Raw genomic sequence first — 25,154 nt, forward strand, 5'->3', positions numbered from 1 at the left:
ACTATCTTTAGTCTAATATATTTTTACTTATACTCCACTCGCCTTTAAAAAGGTGCGAGAAATACCCAGACTGTCTGTAAATAATTAATCTGTATATTTTATACTCCTGCTTTTTAGTTACAATTGTCAGATCTGAGACAATTTAAGAATGGAGAAACCTGTGTGAGTTAGCACAGGAATCACATCTGAAAATTGTTAAATAATGAACTCCTGAATACTAGCATTTAGATCACCCGAGCTCTTAGGATTGTCGATATAGCGAGGCTCGCTCAAAGATACAATATGGGTTGAGTAAGCACTAGTTAAGACCGGTCTTCTTTGGCGCGATCTTTGAGTTTGAGTATTCAAGCTAATATGACGGTTCTTCAGAGTAAAGAGTTGTCTCTGCGAGGTGTTGAAGAGATGAATATTATCAGGTATTGATTGTATCGAGCCCTTGCTAATTGTGCAACATTGTGTAATGGTGCAACAACAGCGTTGAACAGGAGATGATTGATGAAATAGAATTACTGAGCCGGTACTTTGTCAGTTCTCTATGGTCACATGAGAAGTCAAAAGCGGAAGATTAGCCATCTGCCTAAAATCAATATCTCGGTTGACTTATATGCTCTTCCCTTTTGTGCACTTTCTTTTCTTTCTTTCCCTGTCCACGTTAATTCAAATTGCATATCTCGAGCAGCGATGTTGCCGCACTTGGTGTTTTTCTCTCCGCGGCCAATGCTACCTTGCTAAATAGCACGGCTTGCGTGGATGTGCATTTCATGTTTGCACGCGGAACGACTGAGTTGTACCCTGGGACACCGTATACCCTGGCTGAGGTTGTGGCCGAGAAGATTAACCTGAGCAGCAACTACGAAAGCATTATCTACCCCGCGGTCAGCGAAGATACCTCGGACGGCTACTTTCTTGGACGGGCGGCTGTTGGCCGTCAGGTCACAGCCTATGCGGAAGCCTGCCCTGGTAGTCAAGTCGTGCTACTTTCGTACTCGCAGGGTGCCATGATTGTCGGTGATGCCATGGCCGGCGGTGGTAGCAACGCTACTCTGGGAGACCCGACACCCCCGCTCATTTCCGAAGAGGTTTCGAAGCATAGTGAGTGTTGAATGCTTATTTTCCGTGCGGGAGTTCAATACACAATAATTAACTTCAGACCACAGTTACTGCTGATGTCTTCTACGGCAACCCAAGACATGTGTCCACCGAGCCGTACGATTTCGGAACTTGTAGGGGAGGATGGAGTGCATTCGGTTTTGATATCCTCAGAGTAGCTCTGTGGGTTAGGATGACTGACAACCATCAGGGTCACCGCATTAAAGCCCCTTCAGGGTCATCCTGTTGAACGTGACATTGATTGTAACTATTGTACTAACTTTGTGCTAACAGCATAAACGGTCCCCGGCAGAGATTCCATCTGGTCCAGCAAAATGGCGCATAAGAGATATGAAATAACTCATACCAAACAATTGCAGCGCTAGGGTCGCCGGTTTAGAGGCACCCACCCGCCTATTGACCGCACACAAGCCACACGCTGGGAGGTCAGTATTCGGGTTGGTGGCCACCAGGTCTCACTTGTGCATTCGAAGGGTTCTGGGGAGAGGGGGTATGCTGTGCTGTGCTGTCTACCCGGCGAAACCTGTATACGGACCCCTACACAGGAACTACCCCTCCCCTCGTCTGCGGCTTCAACAGCCCCAACATAACCTGTTTCGACCTCCAAGCTGCCCACTCGTCCACCGACCTCGTCTCCTCCTCTTCTCCCTCAGTCAGCACCGGTATCTTCCCACCACGGATTCTCCGCATGGATGCTGACTTCGCCGGCCTGACCAAATACGCCACACTCCGTCTCGGCACGAATGCCTGTTCTCCGGGTGCAGCTAGAACCCTATGCAAGGAACTCCGTAGCAGCTGACCGGTCCACTCTACCAGAGCATCACCAATATTGACCAGCGCACAGCCCGGCACGGGTCGGACAAAACGCCAATTCTCCATCTTATTCTCGAGCCCCGCAGGGAGGATCTGCAGGCCTCCAATAATGTGGAATAGCAGCGTCGTTGTCCCAATATCTGTGTGTCCGCCTAACGAGATGCGATCTCGATTCGCTTCACCGGATGCGTGGGGAGGACTGCATAGTAAGCGGACAGAGGTCTCGGACTCCTGATCTAGTGGACTGAGTTTGCTCAGTGTACCGCGTTCCAGACCGAGATGGTCATCCAGCGTTTTAAGAATAACGTCTAAAGCTGATGAAGCGTGGCGGATGAAATTCTGGATCTGGGGGCGCTGTGCCTCGATCGGGGGTGCGTTGGTGCGGGGAGGACGATTACCCAGGATATCGTCCTGGTTAATGTTGTAGAGGTGCATGTGGTCGAGCTTGCCGTCGTCGGTTTTGAGCGCTCCCATGCGCTTATAGCCTGTAAGGTCTTTGGGCGCGTTGTAAGCGTATTGGTCGAGTGTTGTCTGGTCGAGGGAAAAGAGCTCGATGTCAAGATCGAACATGGCTTCTGCATCATGGAGGAGGGTCCTGCCTTCTGCGGAGTCGTGTAAGTCGATTAGGAAAAATCCCCATTCGCGGCTGGCGGCAAATAACTTCTCTCCTTCGGTTGGGTTGCCGGATCGTAGGTCCGAAAATGAGAGAACGGGAAGATCGATGGTCGGCGTGTCAGCGGGGAAGGGGGGGGCTTGGGCGAAATAGCGATTGGTGGGCATTGCTGGAGTGGATGTGACTTTGTGATATATATATATATATGTTGGCTTTTCGTTGGGATCCGTTGGGGATGGTGGGATACATATAATATATTCACGGCTACAGGGAGATGCGGACGAAGCTGTGGGGTGATACTTCTCGGTGGTCGCAGCGAGACAAATGTGAGGGAAGAGACTGGCCTATTTATCCTGTTAGTTATGGGATGACAGCCTTGTGTACATGTTTAGTGCTTATTGTCAGCGTCGATAGTAGCGTGCTAGTGCTTACGCATTTGTCTCTCCCGCGTGAGCACTGGTGAGAATCAAATCGACAGATGCGATGACAAGTAAGTACTTGGCAAAACGCTATGACAATGAATCATAAGACCAGCAGAGATCGACCAATACTAAGGTGGGAAGACATCTGTAGTAGATTAAATTCCTTACACCCAGTCGTACTTTTACTCAATCAACACCTGCTCCTCGATCTTCAATCACACACATCTGAGATAATAAAACGTTTTCATCATATAAAGCCAACTACTTCCGCCAAGCTGTCCCTGGTTTGAATTCTGCTTGAGCCTCACTGCATGCTTTGCGCATATTACACCCAAATAACAACATTGGCAGTCATTCATAAGAAATGGGATCTAAGTAAAATGCATGACTGTTTGTTGGCTTTCATTTGCTTCAGTCTGGTCTCCATATTATTGTTCATCCATTTACCACTCCGAATATTATCAGTTCAATACCCCTCTCTACTTCACATGTATTAATAACAATCTCTGCGTCCACGTCTTCCTTCGTATTCAAGCAGTATCTACATTACAATCATGATATGTATGTAGAAAAGAGAAGTTTCAGGACGAGACAGAGCACATAGTCGAATGTAGTTTACGCAACTAGCATAATGCTCTAGGCAGTAATATCACGAGCAGAGACAACCGTCGCGAAAGCATCCTCCAGCTCACTCAACGCCACATCCTTCAAAGTTGCAGCCTCCACTCCAGGAATATTCCGATCGCCCACCGCATCACGCACAACTACAACCTCATAACCAAGTTCATTGCCAGCCCTGGCAGTCGTAGAGACACATACGTGCGCCATATAGCCGACCAGCACGATCTTCTTCCCAACAATTCCGAGACTGCTCAAGTACTCGTGCAATTCCGTCTGGGCGAAAGAACTAGGGAAGTTCTTGCTGATAACCTTCTCCCCAGAGACAGGAGTGAGTTCGTAGAACCCAGTTTCTAGGTGCGTGCCCGGAGTGAAGACGGGAGCGCCTGGTGGGGTCTGGTGAACAATATGGACGATGTTGCTGCCTTTGTGAGTACCGTTGGTGCGATACTTAGTCAGAAGGTCCGAAATTACTTTGCGGCTTTCGGAGACGCCCTCGATCTGGAGGTGGCCACAAGCATATTCATTCTGGGCATCAATGATGATCAGGGTTGAGTCTCGGGTTGAAGCGGTTGAAGGGGGAGCACCAAGAAGTTGGCGGAGAGATTTTGCTTGGGCGGATGAAGACATTGTGATAAATAGTAACCAGGGTGGTGGATAGAAAGTATTGGCTGGCGAGTAATGCTAGTCTTGTGATGAGTAGGATATTGTGTCCGATGTGTGAGACGGAAAGAGGATCTGAACAGACAACGCAAACCTACTTATAGACAAAGACGCCTATTATATTACTCAGTATTCCGCACTTCAAGAGGCGGGGTTCTCTGAAAAGAATGATGTCTCCTTTGGAGCCATGACCGACTCAAATAGCCCACGAGCCGACAGTGGCGAATAAGCTCATGCTATTCTTCGTCTCTGTTCCTTGGCGGAATATGCTTCCGTTTTAGGTTAGACCAAATGCACAGGGTCGGCGGATTTTGTTTTGTAAAATTGCTCCTGCAGATGCATCCTCGATGTTTTCTGTCGATGCTGTCGGTAAGAAAAATGGATGGAAATCATGGGATGAGATCAATTTTGAGAGCCTGCTGATCCACCTTGTTGAATTTTCAAAGCTCGGGATTCTCTTAAATAGTGCTACTTGCTGCAATAATCTCTCGTAGTATTCCGTTGATAGATCTGAGAAACGTTTGCATGGCTACTTAATAGCCTATGATCCTGTTTGTCTATATAATAATCAGAAATACACACATAACGATAAGAAATTTTGCCAAAATTTCAGTTACCATTTTTTGATCAATTGAAAATGCGTTGTATACTATCTACCAGCCACTGTCCTTCATAACGTTTGTGCCGAATGTTGAACACAACTTATGTAATAGCTGACACATCCTTGACACCCAATTGTTGGATGGAGTGTTCAGGCGTTGCATTCGCCTCCATCAAGCATCATCGACCTGCATACTGTCCCCACTATTAGTTTCGGCCTAGCCTGCATTCACGAGGAAGCTGAGCCGACTAGTTGCACCCTATTGATTTGGATGGCTTAGTTAGGATCAATGTTTATTGCTGACGTAGATTGCCATGAGGGTCAAGCAAAGGTCCGTTTGCCAAAACTGCAGGTCGAGGAAACTTGGTGTACGTGGGTCATCATTCTACTCCGGAGAAAGAGGCTCATTCAATGCATAGTGCGACGGAAAGTCACCTGAGTGTAGTCAGTGTCTACTAACAGGCCGCCAATGTCCGGGGTACCCAGTGAACTGGTCCTTCGTACAGAGCCAATCAAATCCTGCCCAGAGTAGAAGATCACCGTCAAACATATCGAATCAGGATCACAGCCCCCGAGACACTGCAGAACATGAAGCATCCTTATCGAACATTGCTTGTCGACCATTGGAAGAAACTCATTTGCTTCCAACTTCAGGTTCAGGCTACAACTTGCATCGTGCCGAGCAGGTTGACTTCATCATAAGGAGCTATGTGCCTAGCGAAGAGTTAGATCTCCCTGGCATCATCTCTAATGAGCCACGGCCTCGCATATGTGGATCATGGGTCGAAGTTCTTCCCAGTCTGAGCGAAAACACTGATTCTAATATCATTCTGGCTGCCTCAAAAGCTTTATCCACCTCAATTTTGTCCCGGGGTTTCCCAGACAGTGTCTCAGGTGTTGACAGCACGCACAGCTACCTGAACGCACTGAAATTGATGCGAAAAGAGCTCAGCACGGCGAACATGTCATCAGATCGAGAGCTACTGGCATCAATCATGTGCCTCAGCTTGGCAGAGGTCGGTTCTGCTTCATGATATCTACTTTTAGGGGGCGCTTTGCTTATGAAAAGTTAGGTTATGTTTCCTGGGCCAAGTGAAGGTTTAAAAATGCATATAGATGCCGTGGCACAAATCCTTCAGGCAAATGGACCCCAGCGTTATCAAACCGGAGTTTCCCACAGGTTATTTATCGGCTTCCGCCCGTTATTGGTGAGTAGTAGATCCCAATGTCCGGGGTGTTTCTAATGTCCTTCAGATGATAAACGCAATCCAATGCCGAACTCCATCTTTTCTGGGGTCGAATAACTGGAAGACGACACCGTTTGCAATACTTAGCCCCTCCCCAATGCAAAGCCTTCTCAGCCAGGCCGCTGCGCTTCCAACGATTTTACATACATTGGATAACTTGTCTGGTCCAGATGCTTCAAATCAAAACCAATGCGAGTGTACACGCATATTGAACTGCTTTGATGACTTGTTGGACAGATTAAACGAATGGGAGGCATCTGAATCTAAGAATGCGACGTCTCCCCTTTACTGGTACCGGGATCAGGATCCAGAAAAAATCCCGTGTATCTGGTTTCCTAGTATCACTATGGCCAACGCAATCACCTATATCTGGGCGTTTCGTATCATTTGTCTCTGCGAGATGGAGCGTCTTGCGTCGTCTCTCCCACAGCCGAGCTTTGAATACCTGAGGGTCTTGAAGGAACAACACATTGAAAGTGTCCAAATAAGTTCAGAGACACTCATGAGGCAGATCTGCGAAAGCATGGAGTATCTTCTCCAGGAGGAAATGAAACTTTTCGGTCCTGCTTCTACAATCCTGCCTCTTCAGGTGGCCTACGCCGTAGCCACAAGGAATGGTAATCAGCACAACGCGCAATTACCCATCCTAAAGAGAATTGTCGAGCGGCTAGTTCTCAAGGGACTTCAATCTTTTCCAATGTTGATATTTGAAAGGAACTCTTTCCTTCACAGATGGGATAGATTATCAAACAGGCAATTGGCATAACTGATGGGTGCGTGTTCATATAGATAATATAATAACATGAGATTACAGTATCTGTGAGTTAAATTCACAGACTGGAAGTGAATAAATAAGGGAGAATGCTGCAGGTGAATGGATAAAAGAACAAAGAAATCTTCGATCTCGACAGATGATTCACTGCAAGCCCGTGGCAATACAATTCCCTACCACGTGGAAGTAAATTACTCACACCAGCCATGCATACCCTGCTACATCCTCAGTCTATCTTTATAAAAGTGGGCAATTATCACCACAAAATGATCAAATATCTCCTAAGTAATATCACCCCAATAAACCAAAGTAACTGCAGCTTCAAGACACACAGACTATCAAACCTCAAACTATCAACCAACCATACAACCAAACAGAAAGCCCACAAAACACCCCAAAATGGACATCATCCATCACCAAAACCACCTTTCTATAACCACCGCCCTATGCTACCTCACTACACCCATCCCATGCTACTCCCTCCGCCGTATCCGGGCCGAATATCTCGCCGCAATCAAAGACGGCCCAACATCCCCACAATGCGATTTCATCTCATTCCGCCCAGTCAGCCCCGACCACCTCTTCGATATCATCGGCACAATAGCCGGCCCAGTCGGCAGCCTTTACGAAGGAGGCATTTTCCATATCCACATCCGCATCCCACCACTGTATCCCGATCTACCGCCGGTATGCATGTTCATGACGAAGATCTGGCATCCGAACATTGGTCCATATGGAGAAGTCTGTTTGAATATTTTGCAAGATGAGTGGAGTCAGGCACTTTCTGTGCGGACCGTTCTGCTGTCGCTTTCTGCTATGTTGGGGGATCCCGGGATAGGGGTAGAAGGTGGTAATGTTGTGTATGGATTTGCGAATGAGGACGCGGGGAGCACGTATTTGGATAATCGGGCAATGTTCGAGATGGCTGCGAGGGATTGGACGATGATGTATGCCTCGGGGGCAGACACTTTAGAGTGATTGTTTGCAGGCGTGTGGTGTGTTTATGTCTGGGGAGGCGTATCAACATATTGGCCAACACTTTTGTACATTAGCATCCCCTTATGCAGAAATTTTCGCTTCAGAAGTACCTTCGTCAGCAATGCCTTTACCAGAATCAAGCTTCTCGTAGAATTTCTTCCCTTTCAATCATATGATAGAGGGAACTTCGTAGCGGGTATCTTCAAATATCGACTGGATAATAGCTACCGAGACTTTTTACCACTATAGATAGCAACTATTAACTCGGAACCACCATTTCGTGTCAGATTGAGAACAGAAGAAGCTAGCCTTGCCTATCATGGATACACGGAACATCCGGAAATCGTCTGTATTTGAAGGCTACGCAAGGCTGATGGACACCGAAAGATGTTTAGAACAATATGATTTAAAACCGGTCATGGCGCCCAAGCGATGGATGGTGAAATCCAGCCTTCATTCTTCAAAATTTTGAAATTTACCAGCTCCGTGCCTTCCACTTGGCTTGGTATCTTGCTGTCGCCTACACACACACAGCTTTGGGTCTTGAGGGAGGAATTGTCAAGGCTGTTAAGATGCTGGTTTAGCTAGCTCGTATTGAGAGATTTTATGGTAGCCCCAGACTACTATGAGGACCTTTCTATGCAGGTATCTTCCAGTTTGGTATCAAACCCCCTCCAAAGCTGTTATCAAGTGCAGGAAGCAACTAACATGACCCGCAGTAAGTATCTGCAAATCAGCCTATGTTCTATGCTCAGTCATGGAGAACACCATCATGCCTGAGCAGCGAGTCCCTGGACTTCAGCCGTTCCCAACCCCACCCCATCCCTCTCATAACCATCCTGGAACCCCAATATCAACTGCCTGGCCTCCTGTTGATTCAACCCGTACCAAAGCATAACCCAGCCTCCATGCTGAAACCTCCCCGTTGCGCGAGCCGAAAACCACTCAAGCCTGTCATCATCATCACGAACATTCCAGACCAGCTGGGGAAAGTCTTTGGTGATCCGAACAAACATATCATCAGCAACAGCACCCGCACCCATAGTCTCATTCGGGAACGTAATCAAATGCGGTGCGCCACCAGAGCCAAATGCGACGACGGCCAACGGACTCAGAGATGACGGATCGTTGAAATACATCTTGAGCGGACGATTCCTCCGCATCTCATTCACACAAAACCTCACCTCGTCGGCCCCAGCTCCCTGCCGTGCCAAAGCATGTACCAGCCTCTCCTCATCCCTATACTCCGCAGAAGTAGTACTATAAATCTTCGTTCCGCGCTCAATCAAAGTCCCTGCACCAGAGGCCGCAAAAACCTCCCGCTGCAAATCCACGGGATGGACAATCGACACACTAGACGTACCCGGTAACCCCCGCAAAAGTTCCTCTACAGCACGAATCTTCAACCTCGTCCCATACTTCACCCACTCCTGTGCCATGAGGTCCTCAAACTCCTCGCTGAGATTAATCCTCTCAATCCTCTTCCCCGTCACCCCATGCACTAAGCCCCCCTTCTCAGCAAGATAAACCACCTTCTTCGGCTTCAATGTCCTTGCCAGCTCACTAGCCGCAAGGTCTGCATTCACATTAAGCACCTGTCCATCCCTCGTCTCGGCCATAGACGTAAGAATGGGTAGGCAAGACGCCTTCATCGCCGAAACAATCGGCGCCATCTCCACCTTCGTTATCCGTCCGACAAGACCATATCTCTTCTGATCGAGGTGCTCAGCCTGGAACACACCTGCTGTGATCGGCCGCGCCTCAACCCCGATTTCCTCGAGCGCTTGAACCAATCTAAGGTTCTCGTCGAGGAAGAGTCTCCGAGCAAGAGCTAGGGTTTTGCCATCTGTCACGCGGATTCCCTCTTCGAAGTGTGGCTCCACGCCTGCATCCTCGAGGATCTTGTTGAGTTGGGGTCCGGCCCCATGCACGATAACGGGATAAAGGCCCATGCGACTGAAGAAGGCGAGGCTTGATGCGAGGGTATGAAGGTGGGTGTCTAGTATCGCGCCGCCGACCTTGATGACCGCGAAGGGTTGCTGTGTAGGGGACTGAGGTGTGGTGAAGTGGGAGAGGTACTGTGCTGCAGTTCGCTGGGAGTCGATGTGGTTGAGGATTTGAGCAATGGTCGATCTTGTTGAGGAGACCTGGTAGTCTATGGAGGGCGAATACTGTCGTATTTGGTGGACTGGCTGACAAAGGGGCTGTTGTTGGCTGAGGAATCTACGAACTGTGGTTTGCCCCAGGAAGGATAAGGCACAGCGGGGGAACGACATTGCAGCGGTAGGTATACCACAAGAAACTAGATATGAGCTGGCTACACCTCAGAAAGAGGGATGGAGCGAGCCATTTTATGTCCTCCAGAACTCCACCTGACAACATGTGTCACCCACGAGTTTACATTACTGCGCAAGGGACTGGCTGACAACTCTTCTCCGTGATTTATCTCTCGCTGCGACTAGTTCAATACTCTTGGAGGCAACAAGATACAATGAGCAATCTGCTAAGCTGAAGCATGATGTCTCAAATCCCGCACAAGCACGGGCCATACATTCCCCTCCACGGAGTACCGCCACTGGACAAATCAGAGGCAAGGCATATTTAAGCCCGCAAAAACGACGTCTCACAAAACGCATCCCACCTGCATGAGCGCATTTCTCTACCCAATGGCATCGGTCGCATACCAATTCTGGACCTTTCCCTCCTGCAAACACCTCGGGCACGTACACGTGAAAATGAACAACGCCTGAGTTTTATTTCGACGTGCCTTTGGATCAACGTAATCAGACATGTCAAAGTAGGAGTACAGCACTCTTTGTCTGTATCAAAATCCCCCAGCGCAGTCACCACCATTCGGCCACGGTCGTCGACTTGGTGCGTCACCTACGTGGTAGGATGGATTAGTGAGCGACAGGTCAATTCGGGGACACGAGGTTGGGCGGGATGTGGGATGTGTGCTTACATTGGGCGCGCAAGAGTGATTGGCAAACGTGATGCGCAAGAACACAGCTGGGCCGTATTGCTTGCCGCGCTGGACGCCCGGAGATTGGTGTGGGATGATCTACGCGGGCCGAGGCGAAGATATAGTCCCAGTAAATGAATGATTGATAACCACCTGCCCTTCTCATCATACTATAGACAATTCTCCTTTTTTCTTTTCCCTTTTTTGTTTTTTTTTTTTTTTTTCTTTTTTTTTTTTTTCTTTCGAAACTCTTGTTTCATGGGCGCAGATCAGGTCGAAGAGGGTATTATGATCGAGGGTTACCAGGAGGGTGAAGGCTTGTAGCAGATACGTTTCATCCAGAGTTGACCAGTGTTGAAGCTGGGATGGGGGCCGTGAGTCACGGTTGCTTCAGAGGAGCTGGATGCTAACCCAGCCGCTAACGAAGCTATATTGGTATGTGAACTGCTGGTGAACGTTGGCTAGCGTGCTGTCTTGAAGTACGAGGTACCGGTCTGCAAGGAGCAGGACGACCATCCAGAGCATGTGGTAATCGTGATCACCAATTTCCTGGGTAAGAGCGGGCCTGTAATTCTTCAGCCAGCGCTTCCAAAGTCGTGACGAGCTTGGCCTGCGTCTTTGCAAGACTCGTTACAGAGACAGACATCGAGAGACCAACCAGTCTCGCAGGTGGCGCTACTTGCTGCATGCCGGGAAACGCGACGACTGCAGCCCAAGTTGCCGCAAAGGGGGTCGTCGCCACTCCCAACGGCCAAGGTTGACAGCACGGCATAGGAAAAGTCGGCCATGAGGAGCTCTCTGGTGCGGATGGGGTCATTGGTACTCAGAATTCGGCTAAGGGGATTGTAGGTCTAGGTCGGGTATGGATGGAGGAACAGATCGGCTCAAGCCAATGGCCTTGCAACTGGGTCTTGCGGATCTTTTGACTGACAATACTGCAAAGGTCAGTAGTGATAAACCAGTTGTGGTGCAAAGAAGGCAGTGATCCGATCATTATGGCTGTCTGCATCGATAGCTAGTCCTCGATGAAGATGCGTGGAGAAAAGCACAAGACATACCTTATATGTCGGTACGTAGCGCCACCGTTGAGGTGACTTCTTTACCTCGGAAAGCTAAAAAAAAACCTGGCCGATGGTAGGCGTATCTCGTCGAAGATGAAAAGAAGAAGTAGATCTTTCGTCCTTTGCGGAAGCTTGTAGTCAACTGTTCTGGTAAGGGCCTCCCATTTCACTTGCCACAAGCACCTATTTATAACCGCATTCACACTCAGTGATGGTTTTCCGGCATCGTATGTCGACAAAACCTATCTTTAGTAGCAGTTGGGCATCTGGAACACGCAGTCCAAGATGGCTCGATCAAGCGAGTGGATAATCCCCGCCGACGGCGTGCATCCTCTGTTTCCTGATCATCTGTTCGCCAGGAGCCTTTCTGGGTGCCAACTCCAATGATTCATACAGAATGCTCGTATCATCATCAATATCAACCTTGCCCGGTAGAGTGCGGACAAACGGTACCTGCTGGATGTGGGGCAAGAAGGTTTCAGTATTTCCAGCCTAAAGTTGTGAGCCCTTGGAAGTACAGTGTGACTACATTGATCGCCTTGGTGCATGACTTCCTTCGCTCGGAGTCTGTAGTACTGAAACCACCGATGTCTGCATCTCCCACGCTAACCCGGCGGATCACAAACATGTCAGCGCTTTCCGCGGATGATTCTACCTTCCTAGAGCTGTGCGCTTTTTGGCGCCTTCAAATATCGTTCTTCATCCACAGATTGGAGCCTGTAGTTTCGAAGGGAGAGTTCTCATTCGTCTTCGTGTGTCCACATCTGTGGCCCATGTCATGAGGAAAGCCCCCAATAAGGGAGACTTCCGAGTCCAAGACAAATATAGTGGGTTCGCTAGACCAACAAGTGTCCTTGACAAGGCTACTCAGGTGCATCATAGAGGATGTGCTTTGCAAAACACTATTCTACTAATTCTGCAGCTAGTAGTTGTTTAGAATCCCGGGAAGCAAAGAAGTCCACGCTGTAGTACTGACATTCCTCACCCGTGGTCGGGGATTTATTGACTTTCATATGTAATACGCCTGTTGTTTTGTATGCTATTGCTACTATCTGATGGTGTTCAATTTGAACGCTTGATGAGTGTGAATAATAATGAAACCGAACTAGAGTTGACACCGGTTATATATATCTACTATAACCAGCAGTTATTTTCAAATAGACCAGGCATGATCATAGTGCTGTGATTGAGTCAACTACTAGACAACATCATAATTGTGCTGCTGAATATACATATCAAAAGATTGTAAGTTAATCCGAGTATCTTTCCTAGCTGAAAGCCATGATGATAGTTATGTGTACATTTAATCTGCATGACGGCTAAAAACTAAAGTTCCTTTATCATGCATAATTTACAGTCTGATTTATATAATCACGGCAAGATGGCCGAGTTGGTCCAAGGCGTCAGGTTAAGGTCCACCTTAATACCCAGCTTCACAGCTTCCTGATCATCGTAAGATGGCGTGGGTTCGAATCCCACTCTTGTCATTTCTTTTTTCTTCCACCTACTTTTATACCTGTTACCAAATAACTTTTCAGTAATAGTTTTTGTTTCCTCACTGCAGGAAGTCATTATTCCCCCCCCCCCCCTTCTGGTCCTTTTGCCCGCCTCTGCTCCTATCTCCACCTCTTAGTAAATAAATCTTACTCTCTCATAGATAAACGCTATACTACAAGCATGTCGTTCAGCTTGCTCCGCCCCAGAAACAAACAACAACCTTTCCACTCAGTCTCAGCGACATACGAGCCCAACACTATCAAGATACGTCAATAAATCAATGCATGGCGACCGAATGTGCCAGTAATTGACACCCAAGAAGACATCCAGCGTTCAAGATACTAGTATACATTGGAGTATTCGACTAACTTAGCACCCCGGGAACAATACTACTACTTCTACTACTATTACTACTAATAACTTATAACACAGGCCATCCCACCCCAACATCATCAACACATCACCCTTCCCATCTAAACCTCTTCTATCATCCCCCTCAACCCACCAACCACTCCGTAACCCTAACCACCCACCGTTGACCATTCTCCCTCACCTCCCTCCTCCTCCTACTCGGCTGCACCTCACCATACATGGGCTACAGGTGCTATATGACGGGAAGGCATCATGTTGTCTATGAAGCAAAGAGAGCTATTTATTGTTCACCCCATGCGTTAGTGGTGTAACGGTAACATTCAACCCTTCCATGATCTCCTGCGATAGCGAAGATCGAAAGGTTGGGCCCTGGGTTCGACTCCCAGCTAACGCATTTTGAAAGCCCATCGATATTTTTGCATTTAGAGCATTCTGTTCAAGGTGTCTTTTTAATATTAAATACTTTCTTATCTCGCAAATAATACATAACCCTGATGGTATGCTGCTCGCCCTGATCAAGTCTCGCTACTCTCCTACAATACCATTTCATCATCTTCCGCAAGGCCGAAAGTCTCCAAGTCGTCCTCTTTCTCTAAAAACGTGTCCATTTCAACGGCTTCGTTTCGTAATGTTCCTGTCAAAACAGCAAAATTGGGATACAGGCTGCTGAGTCCATTGCGACCCCTAGGTCCCCAAATATGCTTTTCGAAATCTATGAACAGTGGATCTGTCTCAGGCGGGAGCCTTACCCCAAGCTTTTTCGCCGTGACTTGAACAGTCCGTAATGTGCCCCGTGCAAGAGACCAGCGTCGAGAAGCTACTTTTGCCGCCACGCAAAGATTGATAAACGCCTCTTGGTTCGCTGGCATGTCAAGTTGTCCCAAGAGAGTGAACATGGCCACTGCAATCCAATGAATGTGACTTGCTGGAAATATATCTATGCCCCAGGTAGACCGGTGTATCTCCATCAACCCGGCGATTTGGCGAGCAGCTGAAAGAGACATTTCTTCCGGCCCCAAATGCTGATCTTGTGTGCCATGCGCTGCTGTTTTGGCGAGCTCCGTAATTGTGATACAGATTTCGTGATAATACATACTGCGATTCAGCGTTAAATGGAATCGATAATCCTGTCAAAGATGGATTTGACATACTGTAGACATAATACGTGGGGGAGGGTTACACGCCTAGTTTCGATCCTGAGACATGGCTTGAGGGTCTTTTCCCACACCCCCAGACGTTTACGGATTTTGTATTCCATATCTTGAACCTCATCAGGCGTCGGATTCGTAAAGCCGTCGAAGAGGAACGTGCACCAATCGTCAACGATTGCTGTTAGTTCAGATAAGCCAATGAAATAGCACATGTAATGCCCAGGGAGACTATCGCCGTCGTGCGGATAAGGGTGCCATAGCGGACCGTCATTGTCATGAGAACTAGACGGACATGGACGGCTAGGCTTTTCGATCAACGGCGGCTTTTGGTAAGTGAAGGCGGTTGCGCTGGTAAATGTCAGTTTTAGGTTACACAGAATCACTGGTCTGACATACATTGTCAAGTTGTACAAACCCCAAAGAGTAAGATCGGTAACCCGTCGTATATCAGATGCCTCCTTAGAAGAACTGGAGGATACGGTGCGAAGCGTGCGTTGAAGCTCCTTCGCAGCAAAAGCAAGCTGGCCCTGGTATATCCATCCCCGTCTGTCTTTGCCCATCAAGCATGCACTAACCCTCATAATTAGCATTTTGTGAAGTCGTATAGAAGACGAAAGAATTAATAAGTCGTACCAAGTTGATAATACTGCCAGTCCTTGTACCGTGGCTAAAGTTGAATGCCCATCTTCTTGTTCGAAACATCTCTTCGCCTCGTTGTAAAAGTGTAATCCTCGCGTAGACGGATCGCTGGGGACTTCGTACGCCTCTGCAAAGTCTGAGTATGCCTGAATGAATAATTACGTCAATGAATTACCTATCAAAAGAAGTCGTCTGAGAGAAGTGGTCGGCAGCTTACACAGGCATCAGCCAGGATGGCGTTAACCAGGAAGGGTGAGCAGAACTGGGAACTGAGCTTGGCTCTTTTCATGTCGCGTATGAATATGTCTTGGTCGAGGCAGGGAAAGCAAGGGTAGCTCCACGTAAAATATAAGGATATAAGGTGCGAGACAAAGTGATCATCATCGGTTATTCTAGTCCAGGGTATTGCGGGTACACGAAAGACAGGTTGATCGGCGAGTCGCTTTATGTTGAGCACTCTCCGAGGGATTTTGACGACAGGTTCATCTGACAAGCAGTTTTCATCTATTGTCGAATCGAGGGCACTGATATCTTTTATCTTGTCCTCGACATAGAGTTGAAGTTCTTCCAACGAAGGATTGCTGCGAATCAACTGCAATAGGGAATGCACCCGTGTGACGCCACCATTTCGTAATATCTCCAGTACCTGCACGAACAGATCGCGGTCGCCTTCTAAGCTGTCAATCTTCCGCTTAAGGTTAATTTTGCGGCGGGAGTCTGTGGCCTCGTCGATGTTGCATTCGAGATCGTGCTTGACACAGGAGTCGCATGGTGCTGTTCCGCTGCACTGGAAGAGATGCAGGGTTAACTTCGTAAACGGTCCAAGTACAGGCAAAGTATGAGAAAATGTGAGAACAAACCCTCGCCTTTTTCAGGCGGCAATTTGAACAAGCTGTAGAAACCTTTCTCGCCGAAGCTCGTGGCACGGGTTCCTTAACTGGGGCTGCAGGGGCCAAGATCCGTTGTTTTCTCTCCGAGGTCATAGATTGTATGTTTTACTGCCCTTATTTACCGGGTAATCATGGACGTCCTAGGAGCTCCCAACTTTCGAAAAAAAAAAAAAGATAAGTGAAACATAATGGATAGAATAAGGTGGACAGTCATTCAAGCTTATAAAAGGACGGCAGAAGGGAGTGTGCCTGCCTTGATACTTCAATCCTCTGACGGTCAAGTGGTCACACTGGCGGGGACGCTAGTAGTTGGGAACGACTTCCAGCCAATCCCCCGCAGGCCCACAAGGCCCACAACATTGCGGAAGGAACTGCCAGACCAATGATCGTCCACTTTCGTCTGTCTGTGACATCTTGTTGGTTTAACCCGGTTCCTCACTATTTCCTTTGTCGGGCAGTCCCGTAAAAGGTACATTCCACTGAAAAACCATCCGCCTATCCGCCTATACTACATGCTGCGGGTGTTGCCTCTTGCGTCACCGCGAGCTATCAAAATTGGGACGGGATGCACGGAGAATACCGCCACCATCAGAGCTAGTCTATCGATCGCACAGTACTTGCCCAAAGGAGAAACATTCTAGAACTCCACTCGAACCTTTGTAGTCTGAGCTGCTCTTTGCGGGGCTTACCACCGCCCGAAATTCTATTTGGTAGGTTCATACAGCTACCTAGCTCTTCCACCCCTGATTGTCTCCTAGCCAGGAATTTCTGTTCCGTGGGTCCATTCCGATGCAGTGGTCTCCGACCGACTACAGAAATGGCTTTTTGAATCGTAGCGACTACGGTTCAGGATCGATAATCAGATAAGCCCGATGATATGATTCGGTGTTTTATCGGTAAGCGACTTGCCACGACCACCTGACAGTCAAGATTGCCTCTTGAACTGCGCCCTATTTTTGGATACTTGGTGATCTACTTCCTATTGAATTACTTTTGTCGTGCGTTCCCTCATTCCCGGTCGCATCATTGGTGTGCATTAAATGATCGACGATCTCGTCGTCACAGGATTTAGAAGTCTAGACCACAGAGATAACAATCTAAGGGCTAGCTGTGATTAGCGCAACCATGTGGAGTTCCTATCTTGATCGTTATTCTGTACTGCTACTTTGTACGTATGGTGTCTGAACGATGACAGACCGTGCTTGATTTTGCCACGCTTTGTGCAGGTGGTCTTTTCTTTTATATCTTGTTTCTAATTGAAGGTTCGACCGCCCGGAAAGTGCTCTGATAATCAGGAACGGACATAATCCCCCAGTTTTTGCCCCGGTCAATTGCTTTGGGGGTGTAATACTCTTTGATCATGCTTCTTCATCTGTATTGTATACAAGATTTCGAGACTTTGTTCAGACGGGGCGTCCTGAAGATATGATCCGATAATCAGCTTACCTCATGAATGGGATTTAAAGGGCGTATCGTCCCCGTGACCGGAATTATTACCAACAGCAGCAACAACGAGAATAAGCACTCATTCGAACTCGAACCTCATCTAATTGTATTCTCCCTATTTGTCATTAAAAATGCAGCTCCCTTCTTCCCTCGTTGCAACTGATACTCTCCTCACATCAGCCCCCAGCTCGCCTCAGCCCTCCGGCAATGCGACAGCGGATCCCCTAGAACATATCATATGACAAAGATATCTAAAAAGTATACTCGGACAGATCCGTGTCTGCAACTTCAAGGATAAAATTCGAGAACCCGCTAAGTTTGTAGTCATCTGCACCAACCTCGAGGGCGGTAGTCAACAGCAGAGACCTTCGAAGCCTTCATAGAGAAGAACAAGTAGGGATTCGGGGTTTGATATTGACGTTGGGAACCGTATACTACAGGCTGTCGAGTCAGGAAGTGAGGAATGGTACACGCTTCGCAAGTTAGCAGATTCTGGAAGTATATAACGTCGGGTAATTTGCTGGTGCTACCATGGCAGGGGCCAAAAGCTTAGCCGAAGTTTCCCGATCCCGACCACACTATAAAGCCTACTTATCCGACCAACATCCAACGGAATATAGAACCATGGAATCACAGCCACAAACTTAGACTCGAAATAGTATGAACACCCCTAAGCATCTGCAATATTCAGATCCTCATACCCGACAACCGGCTCAGGGGCTCGAACTGCGCAGATGGTATAATTTCCCAAGATGCGATTACGAAACCCGGCTTCGCAGTACTCGAAGTAATACTAAGTCATCAGCAACCCGTGATATTTTCGAACTATTATTCGGAGAAACTCACCAGCCAGCGTCGTCGATAAGCCTCAACATCCTTTGCCGAAGCCTCAGGATGCCGACTGCAAAAGTCTGATCGGATATCTTCCCAGTTTGCCAGGAAGTTGTCCCTCCATCCTTGTAAAGTCTTCCCATAATGAGGGCCCGAACTGAGCACCGAAGTGACTTCCAATGATCCTTTGCTACCGCGGTGTAGAGAATCGAAAAGAATATTCGGGGTGGGGAGGTATCCGCCTGGGAAGACGTAGCGGTCGATGTATTCGCCCATTCGGGGGTTGGTTTCGTGGAACTGCCAGATATAAGATATTTATTTCAATCTGAGTGACGCAGTCAAGACGGGGTAATAGCATACTGGTTGTATCTTCGTTATCCCATCAATAACCAACACACCATCCTCAGGCGGCAACAACTGCGAGATTACTTCAAAATACTGATCCATATACTCAGCACCTACATGCTCGAACATCCCGATCGAGATAACACGGTCATAGTATCTACTCTCAGGTCGGGGCGCATTGCGATAGTCGCACAGTAAAACGCGAATTCGGTCCTGCAGGCCTGCCTCGCGGATGCGCTCATCGGCAAGACTCTTCTGTTCCTCAGAAAGAGTTATTCCCGTCGCTTTGCAGCCAGTGAGTCGTGCTGCTTCGATGATCAGATCTCCCCAGCCGCAGCCAATGTCCAGTAAGTGGTGAGTTGATTGAAGCCGCGCCTTTTTGATCATGTAGTGGACTTTTCTCCGCTGGGCTGTTTGAAGGGTTTCTGCTGCATTGCTAGTGAAATGTGCGCAGGAGTAGTTCAAGTCTGGAGATAGAAAGTTCGTGAATAGTCCGTTCGAGGTGTCGTAGTGGGAGACGATGTTGCTGCGCGCATTCTCGATGTTGTTTTTCGGTCGCCACCATTGGGCCAGGCGGATGATGAGGTGAAACGGTGAGCCTCCCGAGTCGAGCGTGGCGCGGTTTTTGATGTATAGCTGGTTGACTGATGTTTTAGTATGACATGTTCTGCGGTGTTGTTTCTGTCAGTAAGAGACGGCTTACGTCGAAAATCTTGGACAAGTTATCACATTCTATCTCTTGGAACATGTAGGACTCTGCAAATCCCTTTCGAGGTATTAGTTGCTTATAACCAATTTCGGTGAAAATTCGCCAAATGCTTACCAGATCGAAATCTAAAAATGCCCTCTTCCAAAAGTTCACATCTTTAACGCGGACAATTGCTTTGTCAGAATCCGCGATCGTCGGGTCATCATACAGAACTTCCTCCTCTTCACCAACATGGTCGGTCAATTTCACTGGGGCTGAAATTCGCCGCAGGGTGTCTTGTACCATGCGAAGAGCATAAGATTGGAACGACTGGGTAATAGCGGTTAGCACCATGTTTACGGAGTAGCAGGATTTCTAATAATATGGACTTTACTGTTCATCTGGCAGGGGTGAGCACTACTCTTTAATACAGCAGACGTATCCCTAACATACGGGCAACATAATGCGGACACGATTTCTGCATTAGTTTCTCGCTCTAGTCAAACTAGTTCTTCGTAATTCTGCAAGCCAAGGATCATTTATAGTCAGAGACGGTGATTGAATAATATGAGCCAATGGTATGTACTGTGCCTAAAATCTCCGTGGATAATAGCGGCTAGTGATGCAGAAGCATAAGCAGCTCGGCGTAGATGAGGGAAGGGACTTGTTCAATTGCCAACACGGGCGAGTTACATTGCCGGCTGAACAATTCGGGATTAGCGTTTTCGGGTCCCATCGGGCCCAAGTGAGACGAGGATGTCCGCATCTTTTCTGTGTCCGCCCATGAGAAGAATGCATAGTAGCCAATAGGGACAATGTGGAGTACCTGAGCGCCCTTAAGTGTAGCCATTCTATAGTTTTTAGATCTGGAGTGGCGTGGTGTCGCGGCGATCGCAAGTACAGTTCCACAAAGGCGAGCCTCACAAGACATAACAAGCATTGGATGGAATGACCTGTTAGTATCATCTAGGTCGAATTGCAGATCTTTCCTGTTGTATCTTGATTAACATGGTTGCAGCGATATATAACTACGTTGATATTTAGTTGGTGTAGCCCACCCAGGAGTTAGGGTTCTCCCAATTTTAAGGCCCCCAGGGCACATTCGCCATAAGAGTTGTCTTTGGAGAGCTAGACAGCGTAGCAAATACATCCTGATGAGAAATCGTAGAGTAGAGTCCTACTTGAATTACAAATGCATACCGTTTGTCGTGGAGTGAGTCTGCAGATAAGCTGGCCTAAATGATCTTAGTTTCTCTGCAGAAAAAGACAGGCGAGCAATTATCGATGAGATACGTGACCTGAGATGCATGCTGGTCATATACTGTGTATGTGGGAGTTGGAGTGTCCATTGGCTGAATCGAATCAAGCATGCAGCATGCAGGGATCTCATCACTTTCACACTTTTTCAATGGGGAGGGGAAACGCTCGGACGCGTCACCGCTTATTTACCTGCATTAAGGCTACCCCCAACTTCCAGACACTTCGTTTTCATAATCTGCAACGTCTCCAGCCACAAATCATCATGTCGGTCTTTAATGATTATTCCTTCCACCACTCGCGGCCCATCGAGGCTAGTGAGCTGCCGGAAGGTTATTTCCATATCATCCCTAGTCGCGTATCATCTTCACCTGTTGACAGCGGCGTCATCGACCGGATAAAGGATGACTGGAGCCGAGCTTTAGGCAAGGAGTCGACTGTTCCCATTCTGGACAATAAAACCCTCTCTAGTTTCTTACATGTATACCCGGAATGTGCGCCAATCGAACGGGGTCCTCTGTTTGAATTCGCTACCATTGCCGCGTTGTGGAACAGTAAGCACACTTCACGTGGCCTGGTATCTGAGAAGTGAGTGAGTTAACGTGATGGGGAGAATACAGACGAAATAGACAAATTTGACGCTGCAGAGGTGTGTTATGTCTGTCTCCACTCTCTAGTCTACGACAATCCGGGTCTATACCGATGTGTTTATTGACCTGCGTCAGCACCAAAAAATTGTTCATCTTGCCCACCAAATTCTGACTAGATCCTATGGAGGAACCCCGTCTGGAATTGGAAATGGAAGCGGGTACGAAATCAACGATCTGTATTATGACGCACTTACAGGGATACTTTCGCAGCGTGGGCGTCTTGAACACGAGCAGAGGGATTTTTTGAAAGAATTGTCAGCAATGCTGGAGACTCCGATGAAACCCTCTCTAGACCGAATGTCATTTGATGCGTACAAAGAGCAGAGAAGTCAAAATAGTGCTGGAAAGTAAGTGCTCGATACTGCGTGGGAAATTAGCATAGCGCTGACGTGGTAAAGGTTCGCTAGTTTGGTTATTCCTATCTTTCACCGCTTACATATCAGTGAGGATGAACAGGCCTCAGTGGCATCACTCATTAAGCTTGGTAGCTTGATTACCGGGCTAGCTAGTGATTATGAAAGTTTTCATGTAGACTTTGACAAGCATGCTACAAGTGACAGCCTTGAGGTTATATCCAATGCCATGGCTGTCCTGATGGCCAACTATGGTTACACGGAAGAAGAAGCGAGCGACATCCTAAAGAGTGTGATACTATTTCTTGAGCGACAGTTTCTTATTGATTACGATGATTGGAAAGCCTCTCCGGGCTCAAAGGCAACTGACCTGCGAGCCTACATGGCTCTCTGGGTCACAAGTGTTGGAGGGGCGTGTTATGCACAGGCCATCTCACCAAGATATCATGGACTGAAGCTGAAAACAACCGCAGAAGACAGAGCACAGCTTACAGGTCGCAATAAGATACACTACAAACTTCATGGCTATCCTCCACCAGCTTCAAGTCAGAAATCTTCCGATACACCCAGAAAGAATGTTACGATTCTCTTAGCGGGTGATCAAAGGGACATCCTAGCACCCTTCAAGAAAGCACCGGCAGAGCAGGTAAGAACGTCTTTGTGCCTGCCTCTGACAAACTACTGACAGCAGTAGCTCTGCATGGCTCCGTACGAATACACGAGAGCAACGCCCGGAAAGAAGATGATGTCAAAGTTCATCGAATGTCTGCGGACTTGGTTCGAATTGCCAGACACTTCAGCCACTATCATAGAACACGTCACAGATATGATCTTCCAATCCACTCTCATGTTTGTACTCCCCTCAATAACCGTCCATAGCATACACTCAGACCAACTAGGATCGACGACATCGAGGATGACTCAATGCTCCGCCGCGGGAAACCAGCTGCGCATCTCGTATTTGGCAAGTCCCAGACTATCAACAGCGCAACCTACCTATACGCGAGAGCGAGCCGGGATCTGGACCAGCTGCAACAAGATGCGTGCAAAACAGCCTTTCTCGGTCCGTAACCACCCAGCCACTCTTCCAACCCGTTTCTAACCTCTACAGACGAACTGGAGACGCTAGCCCTCGGACAAGCTCTCGATCTTCATTGGAAGTTTCAGAAGAAATGCCCAACAACCAGCCACTACCTTAATATGGTCGATAATAAAACCGGCGGGCTCTTCAGAATGGCATTACGCGTTATGGAGATTGAGTCGAAGACGGAGCCGTGCCCTGATCTTATGCATCTCATAACACTGATGGGGAGATACTACCAAATCCGAGATGACTACATGAATCTGACGTCAGATGAGGTATGTGCCTAGGAACGGATATTGATTGAAGAGGATATTGACATGGAGTAGTATACCGAAACCAAAGGCTACTGTGAAGACCTCTCGGAGGGCAAGCTTTCCTTCCCGCTGATTCATGCCTTGCAAAACAGCTCTGTGGCGGACATGATACGAGGGTTATTGTTTCATCGAGAGAATGGCAAAGAGCTATCGTCAGAAATGAAGAGCTATATTGTCGCTGAGATGAGAAAGGCTGGTAGTCTCGCATATGCTCGAGATAGTGCAATGCAGCTGTTTGATGCAATGATGGAAACGCTGGAGCGAGTTGAGGCTAACCTCGGTCCGAATGAAAAGCTGAAGGCTTTATTGCGTTTGTTGAAGCTGTGATTGATGGTGGAGATCCTACAGGTGTTGTAGAAGATAATGTAGCTCTAATCCGAGCATTCAATTCTTTTGTCTCATGCATGATATGTAATGTGTTATTGTCTCATAAAGCCAGGATATGCTATGCCAACTTGCTAGTGAATCGATGTCTATCTCTTACACTATTGGCCATCACAGACGCCCACTCAAACCCTCACTCGTTGAAGGTAGCTTTCCAAGACGAAACGACAGGTACGACTGCCCTATAATATACTGGTCCTGATTCCACACCTTATATTCCGACCAATCGCGCCCGACGCCCAGAGTCATATATAACGGTAAAACATGTTCCTCAGTAGGGTGAGCGTCCAACCAATCCTCACGCTTTTGAAATGCTAGAAATTGCGCGTTTCTCTCTCTGGGAGTCGGGGCAGACAAGGCTTTCAGAGCCGCTTGTTCTATTGATCTAGCCACTGTTGTGTCGGTTGTTCCTTCGCGGGTTGCTCGAAGGTTGTGAACGATCATGCCTGACCCAATGAGGAGAATGCGACCGGGTCTGGTAAGTGAATTAGCTTTGTGTCCATTTACTGGCTTTCCAGTCCAACCATTGTCGATGCACGACTGTGGAAAACATACAATGACGAAAGTGCTTCGCCTAGCCGGACGTGTGCATTCAGGTCGTTTCCTGCGTAGGTAGAAATCTGCAGGACGGGGATATCCAGGTCGTCCTCTCCTTCAGGGAACATGAGTTTGAAGGGCACCCATCTGGTTATTATGATTAGGGCACTTGTCTAGGTAGATCCAGAGAATGTCCTGGCAAGCAGTGAAGGAACTCACATTCCATGGTCAAGATCGCGTTCCACTCCCGCCGCTTTAATCCCTTGATCGAGGAGATGCTGCAATACCTTCTCTCCTAGGGCTCGAGACGACTTATGCTCGTATTGATACTCGAAAACGTGTGGGAATGTCGTGTGCCAGGAAGGACCCAAGTCATGCCACACCTTGGTAGGCTCTTTGAGATTCACTGCAGCACAATGGTTTTAGGTTTTTTTGCTCAAGTGGTGAATCCTGCTTTCAAACCCATTTACCTTCAATAGCATCACTTTCGCCTTGAAAATGGCCGCAAGTGACGACGATTGCTTCCGGTTTCAGTGCCTTGATTTCCTTGCCGATCTCGCGGAGATTTTGTTGAACGGGCCCATAGCCGGGTTTGAAGAGGATGCTAACTCCGCCTGGTGGTAGTCAGCAAACTGCTTTTATGCTATTACAACGAGAGCCTCCCACCGTGGCCGATATAGTATGTGGGGAGTTTCTCTTCCGACATGGTGGACATCGCTGGTGCTTTGATGTTTCCGACGTCGCGCATATCCACTCAGAAAGGCCAAGCAAAACGAGGGGATACAGAACCTAGCATAAAAGGCGGGGCTGAGGGTCGATTTTATATTGTCGTTGGCCTTAATCTGCCAGTATCATG

General features: G+C 47.9%; 10 protein-coding genes and 2 non-coding genes across 12 annotated transcripts; 6 read left to right on the forward strand and 6 right to left on the reverse strand.

Moving 5' to 3' along the window:
• Window positions 1-614: 614 nt before the first annotated feature.
• On the forward strand, window positions 615-1,493 carry BO83DRAFT_121215 (alpha/beta-hydrolase). The gene is made up of 2 exons (XM_025526027.1): window positions 615-1,092; window positions 1,158-1,493. Exons 1-2 carry the CDS (start codon window positions 762-764, stop codon window positions 1,337-1,339), a joined length of 513 nt encoding a protein of 170 aa, XP_025384604.1. The 5' UTR covers window positions 615-761; the 3' UTR covers window positions 1,340-1,493.
• BO83DRAFT_381469 (oxidoreductase) lies at window positions 1,316-2,843 on the reverse strand. The gene has a single exon (XM_025531997.1). It carries the CDS (start codon window positions 2,701-2,703, stop codon window positions 1,648-1,650), a length of 1,056 nt encoding a protein of 351 aa, XP_025384605.1. The 5' UTR covers window positions 2,704-2,843; the 3' UTR covers window positions 1,316-1,647.
• Window positions 2,844-3,476: 633 nt separating this feature from the next.
• Window positions 3,477-4,360, reverse strand: BO83DRAFT_381470 (putative isochorismatase family hydrolase). The gene has a single exon (XM_025531998.1). It carries the CDS (start codon window positions 4,204-4,206, stop codon window positions 3,595-3,597), a length of 612 nt encoding a protein of 203 aa, XP_025384606.1. The 5' UTR covers window positions 4,207-4,360; the 3' UTR covers window positions 3,477-3,594.
• Window positions 4,361-5,023: 663 nt separating this feature from the next.
• On the forward strand, window positions 5,024-6,922 carry BO83DRAFT_453331 (uncharacterized protein). The gene is made up of 4 exons (XM_025536903.1): window positions 5,024-5,208; window positions 5,260-5,856; window positions 5,914-6,048; window positions 6,095-6,922. Exons 1-4 carry the CDS (start codon window positions 5,155-5,157, stop codon window positions 6,851-6,853), a joined length of 1,545 nt encoding a protein of 514 aa, XP_025384607.1. The 5' UTR covers window positions 5,024-5,154; the 3' UTR covers window positions 6,854-6,922.
• Window positions 6,923-7,258: 336 nt separating this feature from the next.
• Window positions 7,259-7,837, forward strand: BO83DRAFT_453334 (UBC-like protein; the record flags this gene model as incomplete). Its single annotated transcript, XM_025536904.1, has 1 exon — window positions 7,259-7,837. The coding sequence occupies one exon, from the start codon at window positions 7,259-7,261 to the stop codon at window positions 7,835-7,837; it is 579 nt and encodes a 192-aa protein (XP_025384608.1).
• A 770-nt stretch (window positions 7,838-8,607) lies between these two features.
• Window positions 8,608-11,840, reverse strand: BO83DRAFT_410933 (acetylglutamate kinase; the record flags this gene model as incomplete). Its single annotated transcript, XM_025534265.1, has 8 exons — window positions 11,731-11,840; window positions 11,444-11,650; window positions 11,211-11,384; window positions 11,049-11,159; window positions 10,800-10,898; window positions 10,699-10,720; window positions 10,565-10,648; window positions 8,608-9,992 (listed from the first exon to the last, which is right to left on the reverse strand). Exons 1-8 carry the CDS (start codon window positions 11,806-11,808, stop codon window positions 8,608-8,610), a joined length of 2,160 nt encoding a protein of 719 aa, XP_025384609.1. The 5' UTR covers window positions 11,809-11,840.
• Window positions 11,841-13,235: 1,395 nt separating this feature from the next.
• On the forward strand, window positions 13,236-13,347 carry BO83DRAFT_t220. Its single transcript has one exon. It is a non-coding gene; the product is annotated as a tRNA-Leu (tRNA).
• Window positions 13,348-14,025: 678 nt separating this feature from the next.
• Window positions 14,026-14,123, forward strand: BO83DRAFT_t221. Its single transcript has one exon. It is a non-coding gene; the product is annotated as a tRNA-Gly (tRNA).
• Window positions 14,124-14,172: 49 nt separating this feature from the next.
• BO83DRAFT_420032 (C6 transcription factor) lies at window positions 14,173-16,502 on the reverse strand (the record flags this gene model as incomplete). The annotated part of the gene is made up of 5 exons (XM_025534911.1): window positions 14,173-14,824; window positions 14,881-15,228; window positions 15,277-15,665; window positions 15,737-16,327; window positions 16,380-16,502. The coding sequence occupies 5 exons, from the start codon at window positions 16,500-16,502 to the stop codon at window positions 14,263-14,265; spliced, it is 2,013 nt and encodes a 670-aa protein (XP_025384610.1). The 3' UTR covers window positions 14,173-14,262.
• A 2,022-nt stretch (window positions 16,503-18,524) lies between these two features.
• Window positions 18,525-20,195, reverse strand: BO83DRAFT_381473 (2-heptaprenyl-1,4-naphthoquinone methyltransferase; the record flags this gene model as incomplete). Its single annotated transcript, XM_025531999.1, has 5 exons — window positions 19,855-20,195; window positions 19,735-19,797; window positions 19,047-19,667; window positions 18,702-18,983; window positions 18,525-18,648 (listed from the first exon to the last, which is right to left on the reverse strand). The coding sequence occupies exons 1-5, from the start codon at window positions 20,071-20,073 to the stop codon at window positions 18,526-18,528; spliced, it is 1,308 nt and encodes a 435-aa protein (XP_025384611.1). The 5' UTR covers window positions 20,074-20,195.
• Window positions 20,196-21,241: 1,046 nt separating this feature from the next.
• BO83DRAFT_320920 (bifunctional terpene synthase/polyprenyl synthetase family protein) lies at window positions 21,242-23,704 on the forward strand (the record flags this gene model as incomplete). The annotated part of the gene is made up of 7 exons (XM_025527830.1): window positions 21,242-21,553; window positions 21,702-21,973; window positions 22,025-22,625; window positions 22,674-22,828; window positions 22,879-23,042; window positions 23,091-23,338; window positions 23,390-23,704. 7 exons carry the CDS (start codon window positions 21,242-21,244, stop codon window positions 23,702-23,704), a joined length of 2,067 nt encoding a protein of 688 aa, XP_025384612.1.
• A 168-nt stretch (window positions 23,705-23,872) lies between these two features.
• Window positions 23,873-25,044, reverse strand: BO83DRAFT_440354 (DODA-type extradiol aromatic ring-opening family dioxygenase; the record flags this gene model as incomplete). The annotated part of the gene is made up of 5 exons (XM_025536251.1): window positions 24,965-25,044; window positions 24,769-24,912; window positions 24,518-24,704; window positions 24,317-24,445; window positions 23,873-24,236 (listed from the first exon to the last, which is right to left on the reverse strand). The coding sequence occupies exons 1-5, from the start codon at window positions 25,011-25,013 to the stop codon at window positions 23,873-23,875; spliced, it is 873 nt and encodes a 290-aa protein (XP_025384613.1). The 5' UTR covers window positions 25,014-25,044.
• Between the last annotated feature and the right edge of the window lie 110 nt (window positions 25,045-25,154).

Source organism: Aspergillus eucalypticola (assembly GCF_003184535.1).
Source record: "Aspergillus eucalypticola CBS 122712 chromosome Unknown BO83scaffold_27, whole genome shotgun sequence".
In the NCBI taxonomy this organism is placed as follows: Eukaryota; Fungi; Ascomycota; class Eurotiomycetes; order Eurotiales; family Aspergillaceae; genus Aspergillus; species Aspergillus eucalypticola.

What these genes read in the sequence shown, in the direction of transcription:
- BO83DRAFT_381470 (XM_025531998.1), bottom strand. Translation starts at nt 4,206, where the DNA reads ATGTCTTCATCCGCCCAAGCAAAATCTCTCCGCCAACTTCTTGGTGCT.
- BO83DRAFT_381469 (XM_025531997.1), bottom strand. Translation starts at nt 2,703, where the DNA reads ATGCCCACCAATCGCTATTTCGCCCAAGCCCCCCCCTTCCCCGCTGAC.
- BO83DRAFT_121215 (XM_025526027.1), top strand. Translation starts at nt 762, where the DNA reads ATGTTTGCACGCGGAACGACTGAGTTGTACCCTGGGACACCGTATACC. An exon ending in CGAAGAGGTTTCGAAGCATA is followed by an intron (nt 1,093 to 1,157) that starts GTGAGTGTTGAA and finishes TTCAGACCACAG; the next exon opens with TTACTGCTGATGTCTTCTAC.
- BO83DRAFT_453331 (XM_025536903.1), top strand. Translation starts at nt 5,155, where the DNA reads ATGAGGGTCAAGCAAAGGTCCGTTTGCCAAAACTGCAGGTCGAGGAAA. An exon ending in TGTGCCTCAGCTTGGCAGAG is followed by an intron (nt 5,857 to 5,913) that starts GTCGGTTCTGCT and finishes ATGAAAAGTTAG; the next exon opens with GTTATGTTTCCTGGGCCAAG. An exon ending in TCGGCTTCCGCCCGTTATTG is followed by an intron (nt 6,049 to 6,094) that starts GTGAGTAGTAGA and finishes AATGTCCTTCAG; the next exon opens with ATGATAAACGCAATCCAATG.